The following is a 17,238-nucleotide window of genomic DNA, read 5'->3' on the forward strand; positions in this document are numbered from 1 at the left end:
CAAAATGTACATGCTAATATACTCAAAACTGTCTCTTTTTTGAAGGTTTTATTTATTTATTTGAGAAAGAGAGAGTGATCAAGTGAGAGAGAGCGTGGGCACAAGCCAGGGGAGGGGCAGAAAAGCAGATGCTTCACTGAGTAGGGATTCCTGACATTGGACTCGATCCCAGGACTCTGAGATCATGACCTGAGCTGAAAGCAGACACTTAACCAACTGAGATCTACTCTAAATTGTCTCTAAAAAATTCTTTTAGAGTCACTTTATAAGCATGCCCGGAAAACATAGTTATTATTTACAAAAATGTGAAACTTTGACATGAAAATAGAAGTGTATCAGACAGGAGATGATGGTAAAGTAAGGAAAGGTTCGAATGTTAATTATCTCATCTCACATAGAGAAAAGTTGACATAGTCTCCTAAAGTTGTTGAAACCAGAAATAGAAAGGTACATTTTTTATTCAAGCTTATTATCTAAGTTAAGAAGCTTATTACCTAAGTTAAGAAGTATAAATAAAAATATAGCTACCAAAATATAAGAAGAAAGGAGTATGAGTTTGCTAAATGATCGTCTATAACGGAGTTAGTATATGTTACTTAAAATGACTAAATCAAGAAGGACAAAATCATGTTATTAACAATATGAAGATAACTACAGGAAAAATAAAACCAGTAAATACATAGAGTGTTGTGTCTAGGGCATTGGACTGGCATGGGAAGGATGAGGCAGGAAATCCTTGTTTTTGCTGGTCACTTTTCTTAGCTGTTAGATTTTTAGCAAACTCATGTATCATTTAGATGGAATTAAAAATTAAACTGCAAATATTATACTGATTATGTAACACCATTTTCAGGATTTATCCATTTATATCACTGAACATACATGTAAAATGTGAATGTATTACTAAGGATAGACTGTTACATTGTAATAACAAACACCACAGATTTCACTGGCTTAATATAAAAAAAAAAGATTACTTTCTCTCAAATGCTTTCTCCCTATACCAGTTAGGGGAGCAGCTCTGCCCCGTATTGTCCCTCGAACAGTTATACAGATTGCTGACAGAGTGACAGACCCACTACCATCTGGAACCTAGAACATGTGGACTTTTTCCTCCTGATGTTAGTGGGATGGAAAAAGAAGATTGCACCTCAGCAATGAAATCCTTTGGCCTAGAAAGGATGCATGTCACTTCCGCTCATAACACAGAGGCTAAAATTGTCTCATGAATTCTCACTTTCTCTCAAGGAGATGGGAAAATTTCATCCTTCACAGTGCCCAGAAAGAGAGTAAATTTGCATTCAAAACCATAAGAGACTCTTAACTATAGAGAACAAACTGTGGGTTGATGGAAGGAGGTGGGTGGGGCATGGGTTAAATGGGGTTGACGGAGGGTGCTTGTGTGGGGCACTGGGTGTTATATGTGATGAATCACTAAATTCTACTCCTGAAACCAGTATGACCCTATATGTTAATGGACAGGAATTTAAATAAAAATTTTGGATAAAAGAAATTTATATTCAATAATTTTTAGATAGGATTAATATTATTACTAGCATTTTGGAACCTCTATAAGTCACTAGGATGTTATGAGTAAGAAAAGAATTAATTATCAGGTCCTTTTTCTACCTCTAGATTTTTAAAAATTTTAGTATGAAAAATTTCAAATACCTGTATACCAAGCCCTGAGACCCCATTATTAACCTCTTCCAATTCTTATTTTTTATCACATATTCCTTCCAGATAAATTACTGCCCAAAACTTCTTTAGTACATTTAAGAACCTCAAATAATAATACCAGTAATACTAATGATCATCTTTTATTTATTGAGCACCTACTATATTGTAGGCATTTTAAATACACTACTTCTTATGCTCAAAGGGCTCTCAAGAAAAGTACATGTTATTCTCTCTGGTATAATTTAAAGAATTGATCATCAAAGACTTGGAGTAATTTTCTCAGTTTCACTTAGCAGACCTGGGATACAAATTTATATGTGTCTTGCTTTACATCCTCAACACTCTTCCTAGTCTATCTCACCATCCTTGATTTTTAATACATCGGTTACTATTAAGTCATTCAAGTGACTTTCTGCCCCTCTCTTCTTAACTATATAAAGATTGGATATATGATCTAAATTTGCTAATTATCTGTAGAAAACATGTTTGCTCCATCTTTATATCCATTTCTCTGAAGGCAATCTTTCGACTTCTCAACATGGGTGGTGTTCCCAGTCTATAGTCGCACTGATCAACAGTTTTGTCTATATTCCTGCTAACCAACAGCTTTGTTTTGTCACTTCTAATGCAAGCAGAAAGCCAGCAAATGGACTATGTGGCAGGATTCTTGCCCTGTTGGAAACAAACCCTGGCACCATAACATACACTATGGATAGTTTTTCAGATGGGTTTTGTAAAAATCATTCCTGCTAGTCATTTGACTGTTTTGATCTTCTTCCAGGACCATTTTAACTTGTTTTCAGAAACCTTTAAGAACTCAGACAATGAGTCTCTTTCTACACTTCAATTTTGTTTACTCAGCTGAATGTCACAAAGTAAGTGATATTTTTCCAAAGGTGAAACAACAGAATCATGCTTCGGGATAATAATGTTGCGATTTGGCAAATGATGTGGTATATTTGCTTAATAGTTTTAAATTTTATAATATGCTTATATATTATTTTTCTTCTTTTCCCTATGTATAAATATTCTGAGTGAGGAGTTCAGAGATCTGTCTCAGATACATAAGGAACAAAAATTTTGTACAGTTTTTGACAAATAAGATATCACTGTTTTTGTAAATCACAAATTAACTTCAACATATGCAATATTTCAGGTATTGTGCAAAATATCACTCCATAGGACACAGTAATTTTTTAAAAGATTTTATTTATTTATTGAGAGAGAGAGAGAGAGAAAGTAAGCAGGGGAAGGAGCAGAGGGAGAGACAGAATATCAAGCAGACTCCATGCTAAGCGAAGAGTCCCACACGGAGATCGCTATCACGACCCTGAGATCATGACCTGAGCTAAAATCAAGAGCCGGACACTTGACCGAGCCACCCAGGCACCTCAGGGCACAATAACTTTTAAATTAGTATTTTAATAATCAATTCCTATGGGTATGCATGTATTAGTCTAGAATAATTACTAATCTTTTTTCAACTATAATGGCCTATCCCATCATGAGAGGGCGTATAACGGTGGTCAAAGCAGGAGCCCTGTCTCTGTAAGCACTTGCAGCAGAGTCTTACAGTGTCATAGATCCTACTCCTCTCTGACCTTGGTGACATTCACTCCTTTGTTCTGGCAATTCCTTCCCACACCCAAAGTCTTCCCCTTTCTCAGCATTGGGCTACTTAAGATATTTTAAACAGGAGTCCCCCAGGCTCGGATCATTCATTTCCTTTCAGTATATCGATATGGATATGAAGCCTAGACTTCATTCCGTGGAGCTTCAGTCTTTTTTTTCTTCCATTGATCCATCCCATCTCAGTTTCATTTGTTTTACTCTCCAGCTTCTCCAGCCCCATTCCAACACGGTCATCTCTACATAACTGAGCAGCCTTCTAGGCCACCCAAATGTAAACAAACGTGGATTAGTTTGGCCATTCATTTTTCTCAGTTTCTTTTTTGCAAAATGGAGTGGAGAGAACATGGGTAATTCTGTGTACCAGGGCCCTGCTAATAATAAAATGCCAACCTACCAGTTATTGGAGACTTCCGATACGTCAGGTGATAAGAACTGCACATCTGTTCTCTCACCCTCACAAAAAAAGGTGAAAGATGTGATATTTTTCCCTATTTCATAAATGAGGATCCAATCCTTAGAAATCTTCAAACATTTGCCAGAGGTCAAGGAAATGGAAAAGTAAATGCCACAAGCTGGGTTTGAAACTTTATCTTTTCTCTCTAAAGCACAAGTTCTTCACCCCTGTACCATGTAATTATCGATATATGTGGATTCAAATGCACTATTTTATTATATACATTCCACTTGTCTTTTTTTAAATTTCTCTTCTTGCCTTCCTTTAGACTCAGTAAATACTCTTTTCCACTCTCTTTTTCCCTTGTATTAGTTTAATAGTTCTACATTCCTCACCAATATATTGTGGTTAACTTTGAAAAAATTCATTCTTCCTCTATGACATATAATTCTAACTTGAACCGATAAAATTTAAGCTCTTCCTGGCCAATGGAGGGTTCTTAGGACACTGAAAATTTTAAATATCTCAATCTATACATCCATCTCTCTCTTTATCAATACACACTTACTTTTACATTCAATCATTTTGTGGGGTAGAGGATTCATTAGATTCTTTGACACCAAGTTTATAAAAGGTACCATCTGGAAATTGCCTCCCACCACACAGTTCTGTCCAGGTTTCTTGTTTTGACTTATTTTGTTTTTAATTTTTAAAACTTTTTTAAAAAGTTTTCTTATTTTTAAAGATTTTATTTATTTATTTGACAGATTTTGTTTATTTATTTGACAGAAAGAGAGTGAGAGAGCTGAAGCACAAGCAGGGGGAGTGGGTGAGGGAGAAGCAGGCTTCCCGCGGAGCAGGGAGCCTGATGTGGGGCTTGATCCCAGGACCCTGGGATCATGACCTGAGCCGAAGGCAGAGGGCAGATACTTAATGACTGAGCCACCCAGGTGCCCTGTTTTGTTTTGTTTTGTTTTGTTTTTTAAAAAAGAATTTAGAGAAAGCAAATAAAACACTCTTACAGGATTCTTACCACTAAGTCCATTTTTTTAAACATTATCATTTGCAAATATACTGCTCATGGTCATTGGATACTGCCTTCTCTTATTTTTGCTCCTTGTTTCCTTGTTTATGAATGAAATTCATCATATTTACATGGTGAGATCACAGATAAAAATGTTTTCTTCTGTTTTGTTTCAGTTAGGGCCATAATATGAGAGATTGAACATTATGATAATTCCATAACTTCAAAGTGGCTTAAGTTTATAGCCTAGTTTTTTTCTGTTTTTTGTTTTTTTAAACTATTGGTAATAATCACAATGTATATATCAAAAAGAGAAAAGCAGATTATTTGTAAATTTTAAAGACTTTATAGTAACTTTGTGTCTATATTTAAAAAAAGAAAAAGAGAGAATTTGTGGGGCGCCTGGGTGGCTCAGTGGGTTAAAGCCTCTGCCTTCAGCTCAGGTCATGTTCCAGGATCCTGGGATCGAGCCCCACATTGGGCTTTCTGCTTGGCAGGGAGCCTGCTTCTCCCTTTCTCTCTCTGCCTACTTCTCTGCCTACTTGTGATATCTCTTTCTCTCTGTCAAATAAATAAATAAAATCTTCAAAAAAAAAAAAAAGAATTTGTGATAGAAAGCTTACTCTGTTCTTCCTAGCTTCATTGGTCAATATTAAGAATTATGCCTGCATTTTCTCAATCTGTCCTCTGCCCTTAACTCAGTCTTCCTTCATACAAATATGAATATTTAAATACAGAATTCTCCCCCAATTTTTGGAACTATTAACAAAATCTAGAAAATTTCACCCATATATTTATATACCTGTCCAGACCCCTTCTTTTAACATTAGTCCTCATTCAATAACTTACATGACTTCTTTTGGATGAATCAAAATAATTTAAAACTAACTACATCTAAAATCAAATTCATGGTCTTCTAAGCACGTTCCTCTTAGAAAGCACATTGCCACGTATCCACTTTTGCAAGCAGAAACCTTACTACCTCCTTGTTCTTGTTCCATCTACCCAATCAACTACCAAATCCTGATAGTATTACAACTTAATTCTTTCACGCTTGTCCATGTCTTTCCATTTCTAGCAATCCCGGCAGTGCCATTATATTCTAAGCTCCTTCTGTTTTCCTAATTTGTGCTGTAAGATTACAACCCTAACTGATCTATTCCCGTCTAATCTTAATTCCCTCCAGTTTTACTCATTTCACCAAGAAGCTTGCTCATCTAGGTACGTATGTCTAGATCTATGTAACTATATGTTGCATACAATAATAACAAACATCTAGCACTTACCATGTATTTGGCATTCTTCAAGACACTTTACATATCCTAAATGTAATCATTTAATTCTCACTGTAAGGTAGATGCTAAAAATGTCCCCATTTTATAAATGAGAAGAGACTGAGGCACAGAGAATTTAATAATTCTGCCCAGGACCACATAGCCAGAAATGTGGGGTTTGAACTCAGTAATTTTAGCTTCAGTGTTAATGTTCTTTACCACTACACAGTATTAACCCTCAATGAACGGAATCCCTTTGGATTTAAAACTCCTCAGGAACTTTTAAATTGTTCCTGGAAACTAGTGTCTAAATTCTGCCTGAACTATTCTTCCCTCCCACCAGTGATAAATACTTCTCATCCTTTATAATTTCCTTGTAACAAATCAGTATTAGTACCATGTACCATCAGTTTTGTATCATGTAGCTGTCTGTTAATAGCATTTATCACAGATAAAATTTTATATATTTTTGTGGTTATTCACCTAATTGGTGTCTTACTAACTATAGTATAAACTATTATACCCCAGTGTGCAGTATAGTCTGGTATATATACAGTTCTCAATGTATATTTTCTGAAATAAAGAAAGAAAAAAAAATGCAGGTAGGAAGGAAGAAGTAAGGAAGGAAGGAAGGGTAGATTAGAGGGAGGGAGTGATGGAAGGTAGGAGGGGGAAGACAGGAAATTTTTAGAGTTGAAAAGGTCATAGAGGAACATTTTACAAATTTGCTTCAAAATCAGGAATTCCTTTTATAGCCTTTCGCTTGAACCATTATTCATTCTCTGGACAGTCCTACTGGTGGGTAACTCCATCTCCAGAAAATTGCTTTCATTGTTGGATGATTCTGAGCAATTATTAGCAAATTCTTTCTTAGCTAGTGTTAAAATATGGTTCCATATGCATTTCACCCATATGTTCTACTCTTCATTTTGGGTCTACTGGAATACATTTTATCCCTTTTTATAGGATATTTCAGAATACTATTTGGAAAACATATAAATTCACATATTAATGTCTATGGAATATTTATTATTTATAGATATGTCCCTGAGAGGTATTTGTGAGTTTGGCAGAGAGAAAGTGCCATATTTAATAATAGTTTAATAACTATTATTTCAAATATTTAAAGTTCTTATATTTATTTCAACATATTCTTGTTCCCCAGCCTGATGATATCTGATTACTTGTTTTTTTATGACATAAATTTAATAATTTTCTTTGTACGCTTTGAAGTATTTTTTTAAAAATCTTTTCTTAATGTCAATTAATTTCATTTCTTACCTTTAGCCAACATTTTAAAAACTTTGTTCAAAGTATGTTCATTGGTTCTTCCCTCCTAACCCCTCATAAGTTTTCATGTGAAAATAAGTAGGGAAAATATATGTTATGTTCTTTTTTAAAGAATTCACCAAAAAAAAAAAAAAAGTATTCACCTTATAGAATAATTTTAAGTTTCTGAGAAGTCTTGGTATAAAGTAACATGTTAGATTTTCCTTAATCTGGTGTTTCACTGACATATATCATCAATTTTCTAGGGAACTATGTCAAATTTTATAGGATATTTCAGAATACTATTTGGAAAACATATAAATTCACATATTAATGTCTATGGAATATTTATTATTTATAGATATGTCCTAAAAATTAGAAGTCTGAAGTAAGCTATACTTTGTTACTAAATAGAATCCTAGGTTATTTCTTTCTAACTCATGAGAAATAGGAGTATTATGTTAAATGACTAGAGTATAAATTTTTCTTAGGTTTATGAGAAGAGAAGGAAAAACAAAGGTAGGAGAAAATATATTTGCATGTATTCATGGTAGAAAAATGGAAATTATTGTGATTATAATACTTTTTATTAAAATATGTTCTTAATAAAACCTGTAAATAATGCCCCTGAAATAAATATTTTACCACTGTTTTGTTAGAAAGCATTCACTCTCTTTATTTAAAAAATCCAAAACCACTGGCAAATATAAGAGCTGAACAATTTGCAATTCAAATGGATTTTAAAAGTTAAACACTAAGATTCTGTGAGAAATATGTTATAATAAGTGGAAAACGTAGGACTTGTTTAATTGATAGAGTACACTGTACTATATTAAAAACAGCAGCTATAAAAAATAGTAGTAAACTGAACTTTACTGTTTTTTCTGTTATTTGGTATTAAATGACTAAAAGTCTCCTTTCATGAAGTATTTAATACATTTCATAACCGTTCTTGAGCTAAATGCTACACTTACACTTACTAATGCTACTTGTAGCAATCTGAAATTAATTATGATGAAGAAAATCTCATTTTTTCTCATTTTTTCAGATCTCCTTATCTCCTGTTAGATTACTGTACTTCTACTATAATATCAGCATAAGCAATTTTGAACATATGCAAACCAATATCTATTTTATATTGCATAACAATGCAGCTGCATTGTTTGATATTAGTAAGCTGTGGAAGAGACAAAAAAGAGCTATCTTTGAGTTGATAAACTATATGAACTCTGTGTCTGTTTTATCAATTAAAGAAAAGCCAGCTCTGCTACATATCATTGGTGAAAGCATCTTTGAATAGAAAACATAAGCTATACAAATGAAAATGGTGGCCAAGAGCAATTGGAAACGTGACTTTTGTCTTAAAGTTATGAATGGTAACCAAATTTCATTTCAGAAATATTAGCTCATTAAACAAATTTTAGATGTTGAAGATGTGTTTAAATAATGACAACCTGAAGGAGCCTGAAGCAGTTCATTAAATCCATTGGAATTGGTGGTTTGATTTCATTTCCATCCAGACGGAGGTAGCGAAGGTGAGGTCCATAACCAAAGAAGTCTCGTTCTGCCGGCAGTATGGGAGGACATATTACAGAGACGTTCACATCTATGGAGACAAAGATGGTGTGAACAATTGAATTAGAAAGAAGAGTCCAGGTGTGGGAAGACCAAGAAGCCATGGAACAGTCTTGTAGAGGGCCTAGCAAACTGACCTGTGAAAGTGCCAGAGACACAAACCATTTTTGTCAAGTTGGAGGTATATGTGTCTTATAAAAGTAACCCTAAAAAATGTGCAACAGATATACAGCCCTCTCACTCCATATTCAGTTATACTTTTCACAAAATATGAGAAAGGACATATTGTTAAAAACTGTGACAGAGCGGTGCCTGGGTGATTCAATAGGGTAAGCATTTGACATCAGCTCAGGTCATGATCTCAAGGTCCTGGGACAGGCCCCACATTGAGCTCCCTGTTCAGATTGGAGTGGCTTCTCCCTCTCCTGTTCCCTCTGCACCCCCTGCCCTGCTCCACCCCCATTAATGCATGCTCTGGCTCTCAAATAAATTTTAAAAATCTTTAAAAAAAATGAAAGCTGAGATAAAAGTAAAAGAATACATCATTTGTTTTCTAAGCTTCCAAGTTGAGATAAGGCATGCTTAGACTACTATAAATGAGATGGGTAGTGGAGACAAAGGTTCATAGAAGGAACGGTTAGGTGCATGGGTAGATGGATGGATAGAAGAGTGCATATGTAAGTGGAAAAATCAGTTTATTATTAAGGAAAGTGCTTAAAAATTACCTTAAAATTCAAAATTTCCAATTTTGTATGATGAGTTTTTTAAAAATACATTTAACATACGTTTACATATATAATACTTAAAGAAAAGAACCTTGAATCTTTGTATTTAAGTGTATTTAATTAGAAAGGATGTATTTGCCAAGAATTGAATTGCAAAGATCCAAGCCAGGAAATATCCCATCAGCCTTTTCAGATGATTAGGATGTGAGAAATCATGCACCTGCCTTGGATCAGAGCCCTTGGCATCAAAGACTTTACTGAAATTTAGGAGTATTCAGGAGAGAAAAACCTGTTAAAATAGCAAAATTCAGGCAAGTTTGCCTAATAGCTGATTTCAACCATGAATCCGTATACTGCTTTTCAGTCTCATTTGAAACTATTTTGAGAAAGAGCTCCTCCCTTAGAAGATGAGACCTACCTGACTTTGGCAATGACCTTCCTTTGAGTTCATAGGTACAGTGAGGTTGTTATGCTCTGATCTTATATCATTTTGTGATTCAACTTGCTAAAAATAATGACTCATAATATATATCAGTTTGTGCATATAAAGTTATATTTCACATGCATTATTACCTTATCATCACACAGCATTTATCATGCAATATGATTATTCTCCCTACCTGAGCCTTGCAAGGGGTTCAGACAGGTAAGGTAAAGCACTCAAGATATTTAACAAGTGAACAGCAGAGCTGAGTCCCAGCCTTGTCCTTTTCCTACTACATAGGGTCCCTTACTTCCTAGAGAGACTATGTCCCTTTAATGTGCTATCATCCTTGTTACCTTTATGCCCCATAACCAAAGCATGTCTGCATAAATGTAATGGGAGAAGCAGGTGTTCAAATATAGTTATATTTTCATAAACTATTATATTTCTCAGAGAACATCACAAAGTAACTTATTTGAATAGATAACATTTTTTTCCCCAGGTTTAAAGTTCTTTAAATTGTTCAGAGGAAATGAATATTCCCATCTTTTTCATAAGAAAAGGTCACCATCCTGTAAATTCTAAGAACTCTTCGTATAAAAGGTATGTTTCTTGGAAATCACTTTATTAAAAACAAGAGTAGATTATGCAGCCAAAAGAAATAAGTACTTTAACAGTTATTATGACACAGTGTGATATACTGGTGAGCCAATAATTCTAGCCAGGGAAATTCTTATTTTACACTTATTTTCTGGGAATATAGAAATGACCGTGCCTGATATCTACATTAAGAAACAAATAAATCTCTCTTTGTTGTTGCTGTTTAAATTATTCTTACCTGGGTTGACAGAAACTTTTCTAAAATCTCGTGTTCTGGAAATTGAAGTAAAACGTGCTGAGATTATACTGTATTAGTAAGAAACAACACTTAAAATAAGGAGGCCTGGGGGTGCCTGGGTGGCTCAGTGGTTTAAAGCCTCTACCTTCGGCTCAGGTCATGATCCCGGGGTTCTAGGATAGAGTCCCACATTGGGCTCTCTGCTCCACAGGGAGCCTGCTTCCTCCTCTCTCTGCCTACCTCTCTGCCTACTTGTGATCTCTGTCTGTCAAATAAATAAATAAAATCTTTTTTTTTTTTTTTTTTTTTTTTAAAGAAGGCCTGATCTCAGGTCCTGAATTATATTTATTCTTTGTCCTTGGGCAGGTATCCTCTCTTAGTTGACCCTCCATTTCTTTCTTCAGAAACTCTGAATAACTTACCCACCAAGATTCTTGTGAGGATTAATTTGGGGTTTTCAAAGTGTGGTCCTTGGACCAGCAGCATCAGTACCTCCCAGGAGCTAAATTGTTAGATCTACCGAGTCAGAAAATGTGAAGCTGGGGCTGGCAAGCTATAGTTTATAAGTCTTCCAGATAATCCTGGTACATTACTGAAGAACAGAAATATATGAGAAAATACTATAAAACTTTTAATAACCTGAGTGGAGGAAGAACAGAGTACTACTCTTTTTTGTGTAACTTTGTGTAACTATGTAAGTGACTGGTGTAGATACCAACCACATGTTGAATTTTGCTGTCTCACTCTTAAAGACCCTTTTTTCTCAACTTCTAAGGGGAATCCTTGATTCAGAAACAGGGATCTATGTGGAGTCCCTTTAAAGTCATTTCCCACATCACATGTCTATGGGACTTCTGTTACCAGATAAGGAATGCACCTGTAGAAGCATGGAACTTTCATCAGAGGAAAGAAAAAAAAATGCACATATTTAGGTCAATATTGACTGCTGTACAATCTAGGTCAGTGAAACAGATTCGGCTCTTAACATTTTTTTTTTTTTTTGACCTGTTGCATCTTTTGCTCTTGACTATAGGATTAAACAATGTGTCTCATCACCGTGGAAAAATAGGGCAGCAGCCTCTTTGTTAATTCCTGAATTATATGCTCAAGTATGCTGGTAGAAAAACCAAAAAAGAAAAAAAAAATCTTGAATAAGTGAGCAGTAGCCAGTAGAAAAATAGTCTATTCTTACAAGTAAGAAGTCTGGGTGATTATTTGCTTAAAGAAAGCTAATGAATAGGGACGCCTGGGTGGCTCAGTTGGTTAAGCAGCTGCCTTCGGCTCAGGTCATGATCGAGTCCCACATCGGGCTCCTTGCTCAGCAGGGAGCCTGCTTCTCCCTCTGCCTCTGCCTGCCTCTCTGTCTGCCTGTGCTCACTCGCTCTCTCTTCCTCTGTCTCTGACAAATAAAAATAAATAAATAAATAAATAAAAAATAAAAATAAAAAAAGAAAGCTAATGAATAATAACCACACCATACTACCTTCTGACAATTATCTGTGCCATTTTTCTACAAACTATCTGACTGCTTCTCACTTTAGGCATGTATTTTCTAAGGCTGTAGAGGAGAAGTCTTCTCAGATTATTTTCCTATAGGGCTTGTTCCAGGGTTGAAGATGGGTTTCAGGCTGGTTCCAGTGCCCCTGTGGTGAGACCAGGTTACTGTCCACCTCTGCAGCAGGGTCAGGTTGGTCTCAGGTGGGACTCTGAAGAGTTTTAATTTAACATCTCCAGCCTCTTCTTCCTATAACCAAGTCTTCTTGGTCTTCTATAACCAACCTCTGCCTCAAAGGCACTTTGTAGTCATCCCTCTCTCCCTTATCAAAAGCTATTTTCAGGAAAGGAGCAATCATTCTACCCTGTTGATTGCTATTAGTTCTAAGAAGTCACCAGCTTCCAGGAGCACTTGTTTCCATTTTAGTTGAACAAGGTGTTGAACTACAGTGTTGGTTCCCAATGCCTTGTCCCCAGAGAAGCAGTCTCAGCACCACCTTGGAAATGAGATACTCAAGTCTCAGCCAGACTTACTCAATCAGGAACTCTGGGGTGGTGTCACCAGTCTGCACACTTGGAAGTCTGAGAAACCCTCTAATCTAGAGCAGAGACTTTAATTACGGTGGTTTCAGGCACCTGTAGATTTTATGACCGAGATCCCTTTCTGATACCTCCTAAATCATGCTTCTCCTATTTCTATGCATGAAGCTATTTGTGCTTGGTACATTTTCCTAAATAAATCTACCCAGTGAGGCAGAAATACTGGGAGCTTCTAGGAGTAAAAGAAGATGTATTTCGTTTCTCCAATGGATAATCACCCTTTGTAGGTTAATAAGTCCACTTTTCAAATTATAATTTGAAGGCTTGAACTTCTTGGTTCATTAAGATTGTGTAAGAATGAACAGACAAAGACAAAATACTGAAAGTTGAAAAAAGAAATCTAAGGGCACATTAGATGGGGTGGTAGGGGGAAGCCCAACACAGTTGCTAATCTTAAAGAAAATATAGATTTATAAATATAGATGAGCATTTCAGCCAAAGACATACCATGATGATTACTTACTTTTAATTTTGTTATGATCAAGATGAAGGTGCTGTAAATGAGCACTGATTCGGGGGACCTTTGTGAGTTGATTGTGAGACAGTTGAAGATCTAGAATTGAGGATACATCAAAACCACTTGAAGGGAGCCCTGCATCTGATAATTTGTTGTGGTTTAGTCGCAGAAAGGCCACTTTAGGAATAACATTAAAGTAATTTTCTGGTATTCCTTCAATGGAATTGTTGTCCAGAAATAGCTGCATTGTATTGGCTGGTAATCTTGGTGGCATATTCCTTAGGGCATTCTTGGCCATATTTAGCTGCATTAGGTTCTTGAGACCCTTGAAGGTGTCTCTCTGAAAGGCATTGTCTAGCAGTTTATTGTGCTGCAGGTCAAGAAGAGTCAGGTTCTCTAGATTGCTGAAGGTGCCTTGAGGAATTCTGGACACCTTGTTTCTGGCCAGTTGTAGTTGTTCTAAACTTCTTGGCAATGGAGAAGGTACCTCCTCCAGCTCATTATCTTCCAGAAATAAGAAAAGCAGCTTCTTCAGTTGGCTCAGGGCTCCTTTTTCAATTCCATAGTTGGTTATTTTGTTCTTGTTTAGATTGATCCATCGCAGCTGGGTGGCATTCTCAAAAGGCTTCTCAGGAATGGTCTCTATCAAGTTGTTCTCAAGATAAAGATACCAGATCCTTGAAGGAATAGGAGGGATTTCTTTGAGACCTCGATTTTCACAGTATAAAGCGGTAGGGAAACTAGGGGGACAGAAGCATTCCCTGGGACAGTCAAAGTCATGCACAGCCCAATCCTCTTGATCACTTATGTCATAGACCTGTCTCACACTTCGAGTCCATACAGTATCTGTTATGAATAACACCCAGATGATGAAACAGATTGTGGTTGCCATTATAGTACCTGGGATAGGGGATATAACTGTTAGATGTTTGAATATCTTGACCTTCAGAAAATGAGGTATACCAAAATAACCAGTAAACATTGTTTCTTTGGGGGAAGGTGAACACATGTCAACAACGTATATGCAGCTACCCATTAGTACACATGTATTTAGTAGGCGCTATACCCAAAGCACTTTGCCAACACTGACACTAACTCATTAACTTCTAGCTTTCTGGTTTTAACCCAGTCACAGTGAAAACTGAGAAATGAAAAGCAAATTTTAGGAGCTCTAAGTACTTTTCCATTTCAGGCTATTGAATACAAGAAAGCTAACTGAAACCCATGGTCGAATAAAAGAGTATTAAAAAAAAGTGATCTTTTAATAACTCCAATTGAGAGTCTTTGTTGTTTCTGAGAAGTAAGCATATGCTTTTACTTTTACTCCTAAATGAGCAGAACATCTGGATGAGATTTCCCAGGCTCACTGGCCCTTGAACCAAAGAAACAGAGAGATCAAAGAACATTTTAGCAATTTGTTGTGAAGGAAGGCTTTAAGATATGAAGAAAAAAGTGTGATTAATTTCTCTCTCTGTTGCTCTACTTCTCCGGCAGATTTTATACTGCAGTGTTGGGGAAGACTTCTAATTTATATTATAAGTACAAAATCAAGTTGTTCAACCAGGGAACTTGGATTATGAACTCTCTATCACAAATAAGCAAGTAATATTCACCTATGGCATTACTATGGTTGATGAGAAACACAACAAAGCAAAGACCATGTTTAGGGACAGATAGACTTCCAACTTTTCAGGATGGTTGCTAACAAAGAACAGGTTAATATTATTGGTATATGACCATCTCAAGGATAGAAACCCTCCCCACTGAATACCAGAAAGGTGAGAGGTACAACAAACTGTTCTCACAGAAAAATAAAACAGTAACATTCTGACCAACATACATTTAATTCAACAAAATGATAATAAAAACAGAATACATTTTACTGACTCTTCAGGAGAAAATAAAACAAGCATCATTTATGAAATGCTGATCTTTCCACTGTGCCACTAAATTGAGGGAAATGACAAGTGCAGAGCTGTTTCCGCAAGCTGTCAAATTTTTTACAATCGCAGAATTCTGCTCTGGTCATCTTCCAATAGAGACATATTAACACATTCTTTTCTTCAGAATCGGGATTTACTTTAGTTATTAAGTTGTAATCCTGCCTCTGATGAATCAGAACTTTGAATTCGTAACTTTAGGTTTTTAAAAGTGCAAAAAAAGTTTACCTTGCCTTCCAGGAATCTACCGTTGAGTCCTGTGTCTGGGTCTGAAGTTTGCTCAAACTCAGTTAAGGGAGAAAAAAATGAAATAAAACAAAAAAGCAAAACAAAACAAAACAATACAACCCTGTGACTAAAACGGTTTGTTTTTATTGTATGCTATCAAGCCTCCTATGAGAAAAAAATAAAACCTACTCTGACCAGTCACAGTGAACACCTTTTGATCTATTGTTTCCACTTTGCCAGGGCTTCAGAATGCTTACCTCAGCCTTCTTGGATCTTCTTCTTCCTTTTCTATTGGTCACTGCTCATTCCCAGTAATGGATTGACCCAGGCTCCAGTGTCGTGTTTTTATGAATCCTCCCTAAAATATATGCATCAGTGGCTCCAACTTTAACCCCTCCAAGAACCACAGAGCCTCGGTACCTAGGCAGCTCAGCCCAGGAAATTCTGACTTTCAGCTCAAGAACCTATAGCCAAAAATCAGGGCGACTGTCACTGAAGCCACAGTTCCAAAGATGTTGTAATGTATTGATATCTAGACCTGTTCAGCCAGCAGGCAACGTAAGGCAGTTTTGATTTCAAGTATAACAAGAAGAGAGTTTAAAGTGTTTTCTTTTCTCTAGAAAATCTTTTTTAAAAAATGGAATATGAAGAAATAAGTGCTGATGTCCTCTGTTTTGATGGAAATATTTGATTCATTTCTCATATAAAACAGATGTTGGAATTCTATGTAGATGTATCGCGTGTGAGGGAAAGATAGGAAAATGTATTTGAAAGATTTACAAATGCGATTTGAGAAGCAATACCTGATGTGGCCACCAAACATGGTTTATAGATATATTTTTTTATAGATATTTTGTTTTTATAGATTTTTTGTTTTATAGATATAATATAAATATGTTTTATATATATATTTTATAGATATAATTTTAGTATCTCTGTTTCCTATTTATTCCAAGTTAATTATTCAAATGAGGTTTTTTTTTTCATTAGAACAGATGTTTTGCATTTAATCCTTTTCAAGACATCCATTGCCCTGCTATTGGTTTTCTTTTAACACATAGAGCTAAAATAATGTTTTCTAGTTCTTATATTTGAGAAGAAGAATCATTATGCCATTTGAAGAAAGACACGAATAAAAATAATTTTCAAACATTATTCTGTGGATGGGTTGTAAACATTTTGTTTTTCAAAACTTGTCTTATTCTGAGGTCAGGAAATTTAATTCATGTGACTCAGTTTGCATTGCTCACATAAACATCATCAAAGAAAGAGCACAGAGAAGAGGTGAGGAGGAGAGAGCCCTGGACCCAAAAGACCTTTTCTGAACCCCCCACCTCCTGCCTTCTAACCATCAGCAGGTCAGTGAGAGCTCTGCCAGCTTGCACCATACTGGACTACCTCTCAGGGTCAGCCCTGCTTTGTCTTAAATGCTTATGGAAATGCTAGCTTTTCTTTAGCATTAGCAGTATGCTCTCAACGGGGAAATTCTTTCAAGTTTAAGGGCTTTTACAGGCTAAGATCTGATTCAGACATGATCTCTTAGTAGCTCTTACAGGTACACTTATCTCACATGTGAGAAAAAAAAAATCAAGTATTACACGCTCTCGAAACAATGATTTCTCCATTGCGGTTCTACTTTCCTCTCTCTTCTTAAACCCTCAGGCTATACCCAACAGATGATCTT

General features: G+C 35.9%; 1 protein-coding gene across 2 annotated transcripts; it reads right to left on the reverse strand.

Moving 5' to 3' along the window:
* Positions 1-7,929: 7,929 nt before the first annotated feature.
* KERA (keratocan) lies at positions 7,930-16,022 on the reverse strand. 2 transcript variants are annotated; one of them, XM_059186501.1, is made up of 3 exons: positions 15,812-16,022; positions 13,393-14,286; positions 7,930-8,879 (listed from the first exon to the last, which is right to left on the reverse strand). In XM_059186501.1, exons 2-3 carry the CDS (start codon positions 14,276-14,278, stop codon positions 8,713-8,715), a joined length of 1,053 nt encoding a protein of 350 aa, XP_059042484.1. In that variant the 5' UTR covers positions 14,279-14,286; positions 15,812-16,022; the 3' UTR covers positions 7,930-8,712. The 2 variants fall into 2 exon arrangements, with proteins under 2 accessions (XP_059042484.1, XP_059042483.1); XM_059186500.1 differs by lacking the exon at positions 15,812-16,022 and adding an exon at positions 15,555-15,791.
* Positions 16,023-17,238: the final 1,216 nt, after the last annotated feature.

This window comes from Mustela lutreola, chromosome 8, assembly GCF_030435805.1.
Source record: "Mustela lutreola isolate mMusLut2 chromosome 8, mMusLut2.pri, whole genome shotgun sequence".
Lineage (NCBI taxonomy): Eukaryota > Metazoa > Chordata > Mammalia > Carnivora > Mustelidae > Mustela > Mustela lutreola.